The 18,326-nt window shown below is 34.1% G+C and overlaps 2 protein-coding genes across 4 annotated transcripts in view; one reads left to right on the top strand and one right to left on the bottom strand.

Annotated features, from left to right (window-relative positions):
- Positions 1-18,326, bottom strand: part of LOC136031516 (uncharacterized) — a 335,648-nt gene that overhangs the window by 168,286 nt on the left and 149,036 nt on the right. The gene's annotated exons all lie outside the window — the stretch shown is intronic.
- On the top strand, positions 7,589-9,117 carry LOC136031513 (zinc finger protein OZF-like). Its single transcript, XM_065711180.1, has one exon. It carries the CDS (start codon positions 7,842-7,844, stop codon positions 9,018-9,020), a length of 1,179 nt encoding a protein of 392 aa, XP_065567252.1. The 5' UTR covers positions 7,589-7,841; the 3' UTR covers positions 9,021-9,117.

The raw sequence follows: 18,326 nt of genomic DNA, 5'->3' as shown, positions 1-18,326 counted from the left end.
AAGATTCTATGACTTTTAGGGGGTGTTTCCCCCTATTTTCTAAAATAACGCAAATTTTCTCAGGCTCGTAACTTTTGATGGGTAAGACTAAACTTGATGAAACTTATATATTTAAAACCAGCATTAAAATACGATTCTTTTGATATAGCTATTGGTATCAAAATTCCATTTTTTAGAGTTTTGGTTACTATTGAGCCGGGTCGCTCCTTACTACAGTTCGTTACCACGAACTGTTTGACAAAGTAATTTCTGTTCGTTTTAAGTTTTAATGTCGCTCCTTACTTTCAGTTAAAATAACCTGTTTTTTGTTTAATTTCTGAACGTTTTTGAATCAATGCATGTTTTGATTTTGGCTCTCCGCAGAGGAATAATTAAAACGAAATTTGCATACTTATTTTTTTTGGCTAAATGGCTTTCTCATAGTTTTGATCGAATGATTTTGAGAAAAAAAGAGCGGGGAGGAAGCCTTGTTGCCTTCCGATTTTTGGTTACTTAAAAAGGCAACTAGAACTGTTAATTTTTTACGAATGTTTTTATTAGTAAAATATATACGTAACTTATAAATTAGCCTACGTAACGAACTCTGGTATTCTCATGTTTTTATTACGTATATGAGGGGTTTCACCCCCTCTTTAGTACCTTGCTCTTTACACTAAAGCTTAAATTTTTTCCCAATTCATTAAGAATGACCCCTGAATCACAAAAGCCGTAGAATAAATAGTTAAAATTACTAAAAATACTTAAGCGTAAAGAGCGAGGTATTAGGAAGAGGTGAGCCCCTCATATGGGTAATAATTTCTGTTCGTTTTAAGTTTTAATGTGGCTCCTTACTTCCAGCTGAAAAACTTTTTCTTATTTATTTTTTCATTGTTTTTTTTTTAATAATGCTAGAAAATCCTGCGGTCCCTTCATGGAAATTTTCTTCCCCCATGACAAATTCCTCGATGGAAAGTTCCCCCAACATATCCCCCTCTTCTCAACCCCTGCCCCCAGCCAAAAAATCCCCCTGAAAACGCCTGTACACTTCCCAATAACCATTACTATATGCAAGCACTGGTCAAAGTTTGTAACTTGTAGCCCCTCCCACGGGGACTGTGGGGGAGTAAGTCGTCCCCAAAGACATAGTTATAAGGTTTTTCGACTACGCTGAATAAAATGGCTATCTCAGAATTTTAATCCGTTGACTTTGGGAAAAACATTAGCGTGGGAGGGGGCCTAGGTGCCCTCCAATTTTTTTGGTCACTAACAAAGGGCACTAGAACTTTTCGTTTCCGTTAGAATGAGTCCTGTTGCAACATTCTAGGACCACTGGGTCGATACGATCACCCTTGGGGAAAAAAAACAACCCAAACAAACAAACACGCATCCGTGATCTGCCTTCTGGGAAAAATTACGAAATTCCACATTTTTGTAGATAGGAGCTTGAAACTCCTACAATAGGGTTCTCTGATACGCTGAATCTGATGGTGTGATTTTTCTTAAGATTCTATGACTTTTAGGGGTGTTTCCCCCTATTTTCTAAAATAAGGCAAATTTTCTCAGGCTCATAACTTTTGATGGGTAAGACTAAACTTGATGAAACTTATATATTTAAAATCAGCATTAAAATGTGACTCTTTTGATGTAGCTATTGGTATCAAAATTCGATTTTTTAGAGTTTTGGCTACTATTGAGCCGGGTCGCTCCTTACCGCGAACTGTTTGATTAATTGACACTTTGACAACTTTTCTTTGAGCAGCAAGCATTCTAAACTTCAACAATGTCGACTAAATTTCAAACTTTTGGTTTTCTGTTTTAAGGTTTTCGAATTGCTTTACTCCATTGTCAAAATATATTGAAATGTTTGTGCAATCACCAGTTTTCTATATTTTAAGCAATTGACTAAAATTTAAAAAGAGCCTCAATTTTTTGAGCTCGTGTAACAGTAATAACGGTAATGTAACGGACACTACATTTATATATATATATAGATATATATATATATATATATATATATATATATATATATATATATATATATATATATATATATATACATATATATATATATATATACTAGCTGTTGGGGTGGCGCTTCGCGCCACCCCAACATCTAGTTGGTGGGGGCGCTTCGCGCCCCCCCCCCAAGCCCCCCCGCGCGCGTAAGTCGTTACGCGCCATATTAGTTACGCGCCATTGTAGTTGTGTCCCTATGTCCCACCTGTGAATATAGATAGATATATATATATATATATATATATATATATATATATATATATATATATATATATATATATATATATATATATATATATATATATATATGTTTTTAACTACGTAAAACTTGCGAATATACAACATTCTTTGCTGTCCCATTGTCTGTGCATATAAATAGATTGTCAGGTTTACCGACTCTTGAACATGCAACATATAATGGTCCATGGGAAAACAATCCGTATTCAGATCTATACCTCATGATTCTAATGATTGCCCTTGAGCTTTGTTGATGGTGATTGCTAATCGACCATTCCCTGAGTCGCCATCGTCATTTATATATCCCCCTGTGCACCCCGGCGTCCCCTTTGTAGTTATGTCCCTGTGTCCCAGTCGTCGTCATTTATACTCCCTGTGCCCCGGTGCTTTGTTGATTGCTAATCGAACATTCCTTTTGTCCCGGTCGCTTTCTCTTTGAGTGTCGTCATTTATTTAGATTGTCAGGTTTACCGACTCTTGAACATGCAACATATAATTGTCCATGGGAAAAACAATCCATATTCAGATCTATACCTCATGATTCTAATGATTGCCCTTGAGCTTTGTTGATGGTGATTGCTAATTGAACATTCCCTGTGTCCCGGTCGTCATTTATATTCCGAGTATCCCGGTCGTCATTTGTGTCCCAGTGTTCCCCTTTTAGTTTTTTTTATTGCTTTTGACCTTTTTTTAGGTTTTGTAGTTTTTTTCTTTTTTCTTTTTAGTTTTTTTTGAAGTTTTTATCTTTTTAGTTTTTTTATTTTTATTTATATTTTTTTAGTTTTCTTTTTCTCCTTTATTTTTCAGTTTTCTTCCTTTTTTTGTTTTTTTTTTCTTTTTTAGTTCTTTTAGTTTTTACCTTTTTTAGTTTTTTAGATGAAAGTTTTTTTTAGTTTTTTTCTTTTTAGTTTTTTATTGGTTTTTACCTTTTTTTTTAGCTTTTTTAGTTTTTTTTCGTTTTTTCTTTTTACTTTTTTTTTTGTTTTTATCTTTTTTATTTTTTTTTATTTTTATTCTTAATTTTATTAGTTTTCTTTTTCTCTTCTATTTTTCAGTTTTTCCCTTTTTTTTAAGTTTTTTTTTTAGTTTTTAGTTTTTTTAGTTTTTTAGTTTTTTCAGTTTTTTTTTAGTTTTTAGTTTTTTACCTTTTTTAGCCTAACCAGGATTTGAACCTGGGACCTTCATTCTCCGTTCTGACACCCTCTCTCACCGAGTGACTACTCCAGCATGTTCATTTTGGTGTTTTAAATGGTATATTATTAACCAAATTAATGTGTTTTACAATATACGAAGCATCGTCAAAGCAAAAATGACGACAACTAATTTCATGACGTCAGCCGACACAGAAACATGACGTCACCTGATCCACAGATCCACAGACAGACAACTTATTTTTATATATATAGATATATATATATATATATATATATATATATATATATATATATATATATATATATATATATATATATATATACTAGCTGTTGGGGTGGCGCTTCGCGCCACCCCAACACCTAGTTGGTGGGGGCGCTTCGCGCCCCCCCCCCAAGCCCCCCCGTGCGCGTAAGTCGTTACGCGCCATATTAGTTACGCGCCATTGTAGTTGTGTCCCTATGTCCCACCTGTGAATATAGATAGATATATATATATATATATATATATATATATATATATATATATATATATATATATATCTATATATATAAAAATAAGTTGTCTGTCTGTCTTTCTGTGGATGGATCAGGTGACGTCACCTGAAAAAACTGGATCAGGTGACGTCAAAACTGAAAAAACTAAAAAAAGGCAAAAACTACAAAAAAAACTAAAAACTAATAAAAAAAATAAAAAAGCTAAAAAACTAAAAAAACTAAAAAAAGGCAAAAACTACAAAAAAAACTAAAAACTAATAAAAAAGCTAAAAAACTAAAAAAACTAAAAAAAGGCAAAAACTACAAAAAAAACTAAAAACTAATAAAAAAAATAAAAAAGCTAAAAAACTAAAAAAAACTAAAAAAAGGTAAAAAACTAAAAAAACTAAAAACTAAAAAAAACTAAAAAAAAAGGAAAAAAACTGAAAAATAAGCTAACATAAAGGTAAAAACCAATAAAAAACTAAAAAAAAAACTGAAAAAACTAAAATAAGGCAAAAACTACAAAAAAAAACTAAAAACTAATAAAAAAAGTAAAAAAGCTAAAAAACTAAAAAAACTAAAAAACTAAAAAAAGGTAAAAAACTAAAAAAAATAAAAAATAAAAAAAAAATAAAAAAAAGGAAAAAACTGAAAAGTAAGCTAAAATAAAGGTAAAAACCAATAAAAAACTAAAAAGAAAAAAAGGAAAAAACTAAAAAAAATTTTCATCTAAAAAACTAAAAAAAACTAAAAAAGGTAAAAACTAAAAGAACTAAAAAAGAAAAAAATAAATGACGACACTCAAAGAGAAAGCGACCAGGACAAAAGGAATGTTCGATTAGCAATCAACAAAGCACCGGGACACAGGGAGTATAAATGAAAAAAGCTAAAAAACTAAAAAAACTAAAAAAAGGCAAAAACTACAAAAAAAACTAAAAACTAATAAAAAAGCTAAAAAACTAAAAAAACTAAAAAAACTAAAAAAAGGTAAAAAACTAAAAAAACTAAAAACTAAAAAAAAAGGAAAAAACTGAAAAATAAGCTAAAATAAAGGTAAAAACCAATAAAAAACTAAAAAAAAAACTGAAAAAACTAAAAAAAGGCAAAAACTACAAAAAAAAACTAAAAACTAATAAAAAAAGTAAAAAAGCTAAAAAACTAAAAAAACTAAAAAAACTAAAAAAAGGTAAAAAACTAAAAAAAATAAAAAATAAAAAAAAACTAAAAAAAAGGAAAAAACTGAAAAATAAGCTAAAATAAAGGTAAAAACCAATAAAAAACTAAAAAGAAAAAAAGGAAAAAACTAAAAAAAATTTTCATCTAAAAAACTAAAAAAAACTAAAAAAGGTAAAAACTAAAAGAACTAAAAAAGAAAAAAATAAATGACGACACTCAAAGAGAAAGCGACCAGGACAAAAGGAATGTTCGATTAGCAATCAACAAAGCACCGGGACACAGGGAGTATAAATGACGACCAGGACATAAGTAAAAAAAAAAACTAACAAAACTAAAAAGAAAAAAAAACTAAAAACTAATAAAAAAACTAAAAAATCTAAAAATCTAAATAAACTAAAAAAGAAAAAAAAAGGAAAAAATAAAGGAGAAAAACAAAACTAAAAAACGAATGTATATACAGACCGGGACACCGGGATACAAATGACGACCGGGACACAGGGACACAACTACAACGGGGACACCGGGGGAAACAGGGGGATATAAATGACGACCGGGACACCGGGACAGGGAATGGTCGATTAGCAATCACCATCAACAAAGCTCAAGGGCAATCATTAGAATCATGAGGTATAGATCTGAATACAGATTGTTTTCCCATGGACCATTATATGTTGCATGTTCAAGAGTCGGTAAACCTGACAATCTATTTATATGCAAAGACAATGGGACAGCAAAGAATGTTGTATATTCGCAAGTTTTACGTAGTTAAAACCATATATATATATATATATATATATATATATATATATATATATATATATATATATATATATATATATATATATATATATATATATATATATATATATATATATATATATATATATATATATATATATATATATATATATATATATATATCTATATTCCCAGGTGGGACATAGGGACACAACTACAATGGCGCGTAACTATTATGGCGCGTAACGACTTACGCGCGCGGGGGGGCTTCAACACCAACTAGGTGTTGGGGTGGCGCGAAGCGTCCCATTGTCTGTGCATATAAATAGATTGTCAGGTTTACCGACTCTTGAACATGCAACATATAATGGTCCATGGGAAAACAATCCGTATTCAGATCTATACCTCATGATTCTAATGATTGCCCTTGAGCTTTGTTGATGGTGATTGCTAATCGACCATTCCCTGAGTCGCCATCGTCATTTATATATCCCCCTGTGCACCCCGGCGTCCCCTTTGTAGTTATGTCCCTGTGTCCCGGTCGTCATTTATATTCCCTGTGTCCCGGTCGTCATTTGTGTCCCGGTGTCCCAGTCTGTGATTTCTCTTTGAGCGTCCCGGGCGTCATTTATATTCCGTGTGTCCCGGTGTCCCGGTCGTCATTTATATCCCCCTGTGCCCCCGGCGTCCCCGTTGTAGTTGTGTCATTTATATTCCCTGTGTCCCGGTCGTCATCCCGGTATACATTCGTTTTTGAATTGGTATATGATGAAATAAATTTTTAATTTTTTCCCTTTTTTTCCTTTTAGTTTTTTTTTTATTGGTTTTGACCTTTTTTTAGGTTTTTTAGTTTTTTTCTTTTTTCTTTTTAGTTTTTTTTTTGAAGTTTTTATATTTTTAGTTTTTTTATTTTTATTTATATTTTTTAGTTTTCTTTTTCTCCTTTATTTTTCAGTTTTTTTCCTTTTTTTAGTTTTTTTTTCTTTTTTAGTTCTTTTAGTTTTTACCTTTTTTAGTTTTTTTTAGTTTTTTAGATGAAAATTTTTTTTAGTTTTTTACCTTTTTTTCTTTTTAGTTTTTTATTGGTTTTTACCTTTTTTTTTAGCTTTTTTAGTTTTTTTTCGTTTTTTCTTTTTACTTTTTTTTTTAGTTTTTATCTTTTTTATTTTTTTTTATTTTTATTCTTAATTTTATTAGTTTTCTTTTTCTCTTCTATTTTTCAGTTTTTTCCTTTTTTTTCTTTTTTTTTAGTTTTTAGTTTTTTAAGTTTTTTTCCTTTTTTAGTTTCTTTAGTTTTTTTAGTTTTTCGGCTTTTTTATTAAATTTTTGTATTTTTCCCCTTTTATTCTTTTAATTTTTTTTTTGGTTTTTACTTTTTTTTAGTTTTTTTAGTTTTTTTTCTTTTTTCTTTTTATTTTTTTTTCTTTTTATTTTTTTTAGTTTTGTTTTTCTCTTTTATTTTTCATTTTTTTTCCTTTTTTTATTTTTTTTTATTTTTTAGTTTTTTTAATTTTTTTTATTAGTTTTTAGTTTTTTTTCTTTTTAGTTTTTTTGTAGTTTTTACCTTTTTTTAGTTTTTTTTAGCTTTTTTTTACTTATGTCCTGGTCGTCATTTATACTCCCTGTGTCGTCATTTATACTCCACAGATCCACAGACAACTTATTTTTATATATATATATATATATATATATATATATATATATATATATATATATATATATATATATATATATATATATATATATATATATATTTGGGGAAAGCTGACATCTTAAGATTTTATGGCCTAAAAATTGATCTATATAGGTCACGAGTTTCAGAAAATTCGTCCAGAGCCTTAAATTTTTTGGGAAAAGACATGTGGATGACGTCATTATTGTATACATCAGTATCTTAATGACTTCATCCACTAATATAAAAGGCTGCATTCATATTACATCCGTAAATGACGTCACATAAAAATTCATACCATAATATATTTCAGTGACGTCATGCATAGCATAAAAATCAAGCGTTGTCTAGGAAGATCCATCAGTCTACTTTTGAAAAACAAGTAGTAATATATGCTAATAACAAGTACAAATATAAACAGCCAGTATTATACTTTTAGTGATATGGCACTAAGTTTTGGAAACTTTGATCTTGACCCAGATTCCCAGCTTATGACTGGAGTGACCGATTTTACATACCAAGAAGACTTACAACTGGACTGTAAAAAACAAATTCCTTTGAAGCACAGATTGGCTAGGCATAGGAGAACTCAAAATGGAAAAAAATACTATGAATGTGAAGAATGCAAAAAGACGTTTTCTTCGAAGTTCAAGTCAGCTGTGCATATGAGAATTCACAGTGGAGAAAAACCATATGAATGTGAAACATGCAAAAAGAAATTTTCTAGAAAGTCCACCTTGGCTGTGCATATGATAATTCACAGTGGAGAAAAACCATATGAATGTGAAACATGCAAAAGTAAATTTTCTAGAAAGTCCTCCTTGGCTGTGCATATGAGAATTCACAGTGGAGAAAAACCATATGAATGTGAAACATGCAAAAAGAAATTTTCTAGAAAGTCCCATTTGGCTGTGCATATGAGAATTCACAGTGGAGAAAAACCATATGAGTGTGAAACATGCAAAAAGAGATTTTCTACCAAGTCCCATTTGGATAGTCATATGAGAACCCATACTGGTGAAAAACCATATGAATGTGACGTATGCAAAAAGAAATTTTCTTCAAAGTTTGTTTTGACTGAGCATATGAGAACGCACACTGGTGAAAAACCCTATGAATGTAAAGAATGCAAAAAGACGTTTTCTTCGAAGTTCAACTCGGCTCTGCATATGAGAATTCACAGTGGAGAGAAACCATATGAATGTGAAACATGCAAAATTAAATTTTCTAGAAAGTCCACCTTGGCTGTGCATATGAGAATTCACAGTGGAGAAAAACCATATGAATGTGAAGTATGCAAAAAGAAATTTTCTAGAAAGTCCACCTTGGCTGTGCATATGAGAATTCACAGTGGAGAAAAACCATATGAATGTGAAACATGCAAAAAGAAATTTTCTAGAAAGTCCCATTTGGATAGTCATATGAGAAACCATACTGGTGAAAAACCATATGAATGTGAAGCATGTAAAAAGAAATTTTCTATCAAGAACAATTTAACTAGGCATATGAAAACCCACGCTGATGAAAAACCACATGAATTTGAAGAATTAAAAAGTGATACGAGGTGTTAGCCCTACTGATTTCCCTTTTTTTTCAAAATTGACATTTGATTCATTTCAATTTCTGTTTGTTTTAAGTTTCAATTAAATTTTATAATTTAACCTTCAATCGTCTTTGGATTTAATATAGCTCCGCTTTTATTTCATTTTTTCCTATAATTAATCAATAATATATATGAGCCTGAAAAACTCGCCAACCTTTTGAAAAAGAGGGAGAAACCCTCTAAGAAATTATAGTGATCTCGCCAATGTCTACTATTCTGCCTAGTAAAGAAAGGACCTCGACACATAGTACCTTATAATCAATTGTTTCGACAATATATCGGATCGAAATCAAAAGTCACCATTAGAACCGCCATTGCCAAAAAGCACAGGAAATTACAGTCCTCTGGCTCGGAAAACAAGGGAAATCACTTTTTTGCAAGGGTAGCATATCTCCTTTTTCAATTTTTTTCTCTCCTACTAGCGGGGCACTGGAACGTCGTAAAGAGTTGTTTAAGGACTCATTCTAAAGGAAGTCGCTATATCTAGTGCCTTTTGTAAACAATAAAACATGAAATTTAAAATAAAATAAATATTTCGACAAAAAATCTGCTTCTATGCATACTATTATCACTTTAAAGGTGTAAAATTGTAAATACATTATCAACCTTAGGTAAAACATATTGCAAATTTTCTATCGACCATTGGTCATTGGGACCTTTCAATGTTATATGCATTTCCTGGGAAGCCCTCCTTTTTCTCGAGGAAAGAGTAGCAAACAAAGGTGACTCATTTGTAGTATGCTACTTTACAACGAAAATCAATATATGCATGCCTGCGAATTTTCCCCTCAAGCCAAACCCAACCATTTTATCGCTATACTAGCTGTTGGGGGCCACCCCAACACCACATGGTATAGATTCAGATCTATACCTGATTATTCTAATGATTGCCCTTGAGCTTTGTTGATGGTGATTGCTAATCGAACATTCCCTGTGTCCCCGTCGTCATTTATATATCCCCCTGTGCCCCCGGCATCCCCCTTGTAGTTGTGTCCCTGTGTCCCGGTCGTCATTTATATTCCCAGTATCCCGGTCGTCATTTGTGTCCCAGTGTCCCAGTCTCTGATTTCTCTTTGAGCGTCCCAGTCGTCATTTATATTCCCTGTGTCCTGGTCGTCATTTGTGTCCCGGTGTCCCGGTCTGTAATTTATCTTTGAGTGTCCCGGTTGTCATTTATATCTCCCAGTCGTTATTCGTGTCCCAGTGTCCCAGTCTGTAATTTCTCTTTGAGTGTCCCGGTTGTCATTTATACTCCCTGTGTCCCGTTTCTTAGTTTTCTTTTTCTCCTTTATTTTTCAGTTTTTAGTTTTCTCTAAGCTTACTCCTTTCTTTTCCTTTTTTTTATGGCATTTGGTATTAATCAAGTGACAAATATCGATCACAAATTCTGTAGGTCTGTCTGTCTGACAGTCTGTCGGTCTGTCCTGGTTTTGCTACTTTAGGTACTTCCAGGTAAGCTAGGACGATGAAATTTGGGAGGCGCATCAGGGACCGGATCAGATTAAATTAGAAATAGTCGTTTTCCCCATTTGACCATCTGGGAGGGGGGGTGGTTGGTCGGTTAATTCGGAAAAATAGAAAAAATCAAGTATTTTTAACTTACTAACGGGTGATGGGATCTTAATGAAATTTGATTTTTGGAAGGATATCGTGTCTCAGAACTCTTATTTTAAATCCCGACCAGATCCTATGACATTGGTGGGAGTTGGAGGGGGAACCAAAAATCTTGGAAAACACTTAGAGTGGAGGGATCGGGATGAAACTTGGTGGAAAAATAAATACAAGTCCTAGATACGTGATTGACATAACCGGAACGGATCCACTCTCTTTGGTGGGAGGGGGTTAATTCTGAAAAATTAGAAAAATGAGGTATTTTTAACTTACGAAGGAGTGATCGGATCTTAATGAAATTTGATGTTTGGAAGGATATCATGTCTCAGAGCTCTTATTTTAAGTCCTGACCGGATCTGGTGAAGCAGAAGTTGGAAGGGCGGAACCTAAAATCTTGGAAAATGCTTAGAGTGCTGTAATTGCTGTAATTTGAGTGTCCCGGTCGGGCGGCTTCGCCGCTGGGCCCCAGCATGGCACGCGGCAGGCTTTTATATATGGATTCTCATTGTCCCTTGTGTTCTGGGTCCCGGCAACGCTATGTCATTTTTGGATCGAATTGATGACGTAAATTGGACATTCCTAATCTAGCCCTTTCTCTTTGAGCCGCGAGTCTGGTTTTGCGTTGCTCTGGTATTCCCTTTTTTATCTTTTATTACAGTTTTTTTCCTTTTTTTAGTTTTTTTTTATTTTTAAACAAAAATTTATTTTTTTGACGTCATATTTTAGTTTTTTTCTTTTTTAGTTTTTAGTTTGGCCCTTTCTCTTTGAGCCGCAAGCCTGGCTTTGCGTTGCTCCAGTGTTTCGTCCTGGTGTTCAATTTTTGGTAACATATTAGGACAATTTCTTTTTGACATTAAATAAAAAAACAAGTTTTTTTAACTGAAAGTAAGGAGCGACATTAAAACTTAAAACGAACAGCAATTACTTCGTATATGAAAGCGGCTGCTTCTTCATCAACAACCCGCTCTTTACGCTAAAGTTTGACTCTTTCTCTCAACTCTTCTTTGTAAAACAGTAAAGAACTTTAGCGTAAAGAGCGGGGCGTTGATGAGGAAGCAGCCCCTTTCATATACGAAGTAATTTCTGTTTGTTTTAAGTTTTAATGTCGCTCCTTACTTTTAGTTAAAAAAAACTAGTTTTTTTTTATTTAATTTCTGAACGTTTTTGAATCAATGCATGTTTTGATTTTGGCTCTCCGCAGAGGAATAATTAAAACGAAATTTGCATATTTTTTTTTTTTTTTTGCTAAATGGCTTTCTCATAGTTTTGATCGAATGCTTTGAGAAAAAAAAGCGGGGGAGGAAGCCTATTTGCCCTCCGATTTTTCGGTTACTTAAAAAGGCAACTAGAACTTTTAATTTTTTACGAATGTTTTTATTAGTAAAAGATATACGTAACTTATAAATTACCCTATGTAACGAACTTTTGTATTCTCATGTTTTTATGGCACTTGGTATTAACCAGGTGACATATAGCAATCGCAAATTCTGTCGGTCTGTCTGTCCGTCTATCGGTCCCGGTTTTGCTACTTTGGGCACTTCCAGGTAAGCTAGGACGATGAAATTTTGCAAGCGTATCATGGACCGGACCAAATTAAAGTAGAAATAGTCATTTTCCCGATTTGAACATCTGGGGGGAGTGGGGGGCTGGTTAATTCGGAAAAATAGAAAAAATGAAGTATTTTTAACTTATGAGCGGGTGATGGGATCTTAATGAAATTTGATGTTTGGAATGATATTGTGTCTCAGAGCTCTTATTTTAAATCCTGAACAGATCTGATGACATTGGGGGGAATTGAGGTGGGGGGCCTAAAATCTTGGAAAACGCTTAGAGTGAAGGGATCAGGATGAAACTCTGTGGGAAAAATAAGCAGAAGACCTAGATACGTTATTGACATAATCGGAACAGATTTGCTCTGTTGGGGCGGGGGGTTAACTCTGAAAAATTAGAGAAAATTAGGTATTTTTAACTTACGAAGGAGTAATCAGATCTTAATGAAATTTGAAGTTTGGAAGGATATCGTGTCTCAGAGCTCTTATTTTAAATCCCGACTGGATTCGGTGACATTGGGGGGAATTGAGGGGGGGCCTAAAATCTAAGAAAACGCTTAGAGTGGCGGGATCGGGATGAAACTTGGTGGGGAAAATAAGCACAAGTCCTACATACGTGATTGACATAACCGGAATGGATCCGCTCTCTTTTGGGGAGTTGGGGGGGGGGTAATTCTGAACAAATTAAAAAATTTGGTACTTTAACTTACGAAGGAGTGGTCGGATCTTGATGAAATTTGAAATTTATAAGGCTATCGTGTCTCAGAGCTCTTATTTTAAATTCCAACTGAATCCGGGGGAATTGAGGGGGGAACCTAGAATCTTGGAAAACGCTTAGAGCTGAGGTATCAGGATGAAACTTGGTGGGAAAAATAAGCACAAGTCCTAGATACATGATTGACATAACCAGGACGGATCCGCTCTCTTTGGGGGAGTGGGGGGAGGATTAATTCTGCAAAATTTGAAAAATGTACTTTGAACTTACAAAGGAGTGATCGGGATCTTGATGAAATTTTATGTTTGGAAGGATATCATGTCTCAGAGCTCTTATATTAAATATCGACCTTATCCGTTGAAGGGGAAGTTGGGGGGGGAACTTAAAATCTTGGAAAATGCTTAGAATGGGGGGATCGGGATGAAACTCGGTGGGAAAAACAAGCACAAGTCCTAGATACGGGATTGACATAACCAGAACGGATCTGCTCTCTTTGGGGAAGCTGGGGGGAGGGAGGGTTAATTCTAAAAATTAGAAAAAATGAGGTATTTTTAACTTGCAAAAGAGTGATCATTTCTTAATGAAATTTCATATTTAGAAGGACCTCGAAACTCATATCTCTTATTTTTTTCTCCCGACCGGATCCAGTGTCATTAGGGGGGGGGGGCAAAAATCTTTGAAAACGCTTATAGTGGAGAGATCAGGATGAAACTTGGTGGACAGAATAAGTACAAGTCCAAGATAGGTGACTGACATAACCGGACCGGATCCGCTATCTTTGGCGGAGTTAGGTGGTGGGGTTCAGTGCTCTGGTGAGTTTGGTGCTTCTGGACGTACTAGGACAATGAAAATTGGTAGGCATGTCAGGTTGCTGTACAAATTGACTCGATAAAGTCGTTTCCCCCGATTCGACCATCTGGGGGGATGAAGGGAGAGGAAAAATTAGAAAAATTGAGGTATTTTTAACTTGCGAGTGGGTGATCGGATCTTAATGAATTTTGATATTTAGCTTGACCTCGTGACTCAGAGCTCTTATTTTAAATCCCGACCGTAATTAAGCCTCTGATTTTCCTTTTAAAGCAATCTATTGATTCTTAGAATTTTGCTGGAGCTCATACCATATGAGCTCTTAGCTCTTGGCTCTTCCGACCTCGTCACAAGTGCCATATGAGCTCTTAGCTCTTGTTATTACGTATATGAGGGGTTTCACCCCCTCGTTAGTACCTTGGTCTTTACACTAAAGCTTAAATTTTGTCCCAATTCATTAAGAATGACCCCCTTGAATCACAGAAGCCGTGGAATAAATAGTTGAAATTACTAAAAATACTTTAGCGTAAAGAGCGAGGTATTAGGAGGAGGTGAGCCCCTCATATGCGTAATAATTTCTGTTCGTTTTAAGTTTTAATGCTGCTCCTTCCTTCCAGCTGAAAACTTTTTCATACTTATTTTTTTCATTGTTTTTTTTTAATAATGCTAGAAAATCCTGCGGTCCCTTCATGGAAATTTTCTTCCCCCATTACAAATTCCTCGATGGAAAGTTCTCCCAACATATCCCCCTCTTCTCAACCCCTCCCCCCAACCAAAAATTCCCCCTGAAAACGTCTGTACACTTCCCAATAACTATTACTATATGCAAGCACTGGTCAAAGTTTGTTACTTGTAGCCCCCCCATGGGGACTGTGGGGGAGTAAGTCGTCTCCAAAGACATAGTTATAAGGTTTTTCGACTACGCTGAATAAAATGGCTATCTCAGAATTTTGATCCGTTGACATTGGGAAAATAATTAGCGTGGGAGGGGGCCAAGGTGCCCTTCAGTTTTTTGGTCACTTGAAAAAGGCACTAGAATTTTTCATTTCCGTTAGAATGAGCCCTCTCGCAACATTCTAGGACCACTGGGTCGATACGATCACCTCTGGGGAAAAAAAACAACCCAAACAAATAAACACGCATCCGTGATCTGCCTTCTGGCAAAAAAAAAAACAAAATTCTACATTTTTGTAGATAGGAGCTTGAAGCTTCTACAATAGGTGCCCTCCAGTTTTTGGTAACTTAAAAAGAGCACCAGAACTTTTAATTTCTGTTGGAATGAGCCCTCACGCAACATTCTAGGACCATTGGGTCTGTACGATCACTCCTGAGGAAAAAAACAATCAAATAAACACGCATCCGTGATCTGGCTTCTGGCAAAAAGTACAAAATTCCATATTTTTGGAGATAGGAGCTGGAAAGTTTAACAATAGGGCTCTCTGATACGCTGAATCTGATGGTGTGATTTACGCTAAGATTCTATGACTTTTAGGGGTGTTTCCCCCTATGTTCTAAAATAGGGCACATTTTCTCAGGCTCGTAACTTTTGATGGGTAAGACTAAACTTGATGAAACTTATATATTTAAAATCAGTATTAAAATGTGATTTGATGTAGCTATTTGCATCAAAATTCCATTTTTTTTTATAGTTTTGGTTGCTATTGAGCCGTGTCGCTCCTTACTACAGTTCGTAGTAAAAAAAGACACAAAACAAGAAAAAAAAACAAATAAAATATAGCAACACAAAAGATTAAAGCTCTTAAGTGCTTTTTCAAGGTCAATAAATTAAAATAAATTAAATCAATAAATTAAATAATATTAAAATATGTCACAGTTTTCGCAAAATGGTTGGTACATTCAAAAACACTCACAGGGAAATACCTCAAATTAACTTGATCAGACATTAAATTGTTGTCAAGGTAATATTATTATTACCTTGACAAAATTTCAAACAAAACTTTAGGTTAAAAAAAAAAGAATATAAAAGTAAAGTTGATAGCTATTATTTTGGACTTTGTATTGAAAAATATGTTGACATAAATTCGAAATAAATATAAACTTGTAAACTTTATGTTGTCTTCTTGTATATGCAAAAATATCGTTTGCATAGTTCAAAAACAGCTACGCAAAACTTTTAGTGAAATATGAAAGTTTCGAAACTCCTTTTTCTTGAAGAAACTGCAAATTGCGATTTTCTTTCTATTTTCTTACAATTGTGAAATGGCCATTTTTTGAAAATTGTGTCCATAATTAAATAGCAGCTACGTGGCATTTTTAAAGGAATAGAGAAGTTTTGAAAAACCCACTCTAGTGCCATTTCTTGAGGGAATTATAAACTTGCCCTTTCTTGAAATTTTTATGCAATGGCGAAACTGTTATTTTTGGGAAGAATTCTGCCATTTCGTTGCGAAAGATCGTCAGTATAGTTAAAAAGTAGCCATACAAAGCTGTTAGAGCATATGGATGTTTTGAAAAGCTCATTTAATGCCATTTTCTTGAGGGAACTTTAAGATTGCAATTTTGTTCCAGTGGCAAAATTGCCGTTGTCTTGTAATTTTACTGCAATGGCAAAATGTCTATTTTCTGAAAAATAACTGCCATTTTACTTCAAAAAGCGTGTGTAATTAAATAGCAGCTTCTTGAAGACTGTTTAGAAAGATTACAGACTTTTTTCAAAAATCATTTTAATGTTATTTTCTTGAGGAAATTTCAAAACTGAAATTTTATTGCAATTGCAAAATTGCCATTTAAAAAATAAAGCCTGCCATATTTTCCAAAATGGTCTTGTGCATAGTTAGAAAGCAGCTAGGTAAAAACTTTGATGAGGAATACTAATGTTTTCAAAAACTCAGTTTAATACCATCTGGAGGAAACTGCAAAAGCGCCATTTTCTTACAATGACAAAATCGCCATTTACTTCAAAATAACTGCCATTTTCTTCAAAATAACTGCCATTTTCTTCAAAAAAAGTATGTGCATAGTTAAAAAGTAGCTACGTAAAACTTTTAGAGGAATAGAGATACTTTTAAAACTTGTTTTATTGCTATTTTCTTGATAAAAATACAAATTGCCGTTTAATTCCAAAGAACAGTCATTTTCTTACAAATAATCAAATGTATAGTTAAAAAGCAGCCGTAAAAAATTTCTTTTACAAGAATGCGGAAATTTTGAAAAATTTGTTTTGGAAATTTTCCTCAGAAAACTTCCAAACAGCAATTTTCATGAACCAGTAAATTGTATTTTTGTGCAAAGATACTGCCTTTTTATGGCACTTGGTATTCACCAAGTGACATATAGCGATCGCAAATTCTGTTGGTCTGTCTGTCTGGGTTCTGCTAGTTTAGGTACTTCCAGATAAGCTAGGACGATGAAATTTGGCAGGCGTATCAGGGAGGGACCATACCAGATTAAATTAGAAACCGTCGTTTCCTCCCGATTTGACCATCGGGGTGGGGTGTGGTTAATTCGGAAGAATTAGAAAAAATGAGGTATTTTTAACTACGAACGGGTGATCGGATCTTAATGTAATTTGATATTTAGATGGTTATCGTGTCTTAGAGCTATTGTTTTCAATCCCGACCGGATCTGGTGACATTGGGGGGAGTTGGAGGGGGGAACCTAGAATCTTGGAAAACGCTTAGAGTGGAGGGATCGGGATGAAAATCCCGATCTTATTATTCCAGTGGAGGGAATAATGAGCACTAGTCCTAGATAAATAATTGACATAATTGGAACGGATCTGCTCTCTTTGGAGGAGTTGAGGGGGGAGGGTTAATTCTGAAAAATTAGAAAAAAAATGAGGTATTTTTAACTTACGAAGGAGTTGTCGGATCTTAATGAAATTTCATATTAGAAAGACCTCGTAACTCAGATCTGTTATTTTAAATCTGGGCTCAATCCAGTGTCATTGTGGGGACTTGGGGGGGGGCGGAAATCTTGGAAAATGCTTAGAGTGGATAGATCAGGATGAAACTTGGTGGGAAGAATAGGCACAAGTCTAATATACGTGACTGACATAACCGGACCGGATCTGCTTTCTTTGGGGAGTTGGGGGAGGGGGGAGGGTAATTCGGAAAAATTAGAAAAAAATGAGGTATTTGTAACTTACGAACGGGTGATCAGATCTTAATGAAATTTGATATTTAGAAGCATCTTGTACTTCAGAGCTCTTATTTTAAATCCCCGACCAGATCCTGTAACATTGGTAGGGGGAAATCGGAAATCTTGGAAAACGTGAAAATTGAGGTATCTTTATCTTACGAACGAGTGATCGGATCTTAATGAAACTTGACATATAGAAAGATCTTATGTGTCAGCTGCTCAATTTTAAATTCAAATTGGATCCGGGGACATAGGGGGTTGGAGGGGGGAAACAGAAATCTTGAAAACAGGAAATGTTGGAAAACGTTTAGAGTGGAGAGATCGGGATGAAACTTGATGGCAAGAATAAGCACAAGTTACGTGATTGACTTAATTGGAATGGTTCCGCTCTCTTTGGGGGAGTTGGGGGGGGATTTCCAGTGCTTTCGTTTTTTCGGTGATTCTGGACGTGCTAGGACGATGAAAATTTGTAGGTGTGTCAGACACATGC

This window comes from Artemia franciscana, chromosome 9 (genome assembly GCF_032884065.1).
Source record: "Artemia franciscana chromosome 9, ASM3288406v1, whole genome shotgun sequence".
Lineage (NCBI taxonomy): Eukaryota > Metazoa > Arthropoda > Branchiopoda > Anostraca > Artemiidae > Artemia > Artemia franciscana.
The sequence above is the reverse complement of the archived record's forward strand: the minus strand, read 5'-3'. Positions and strand labels throughout refer to the sequence as shown.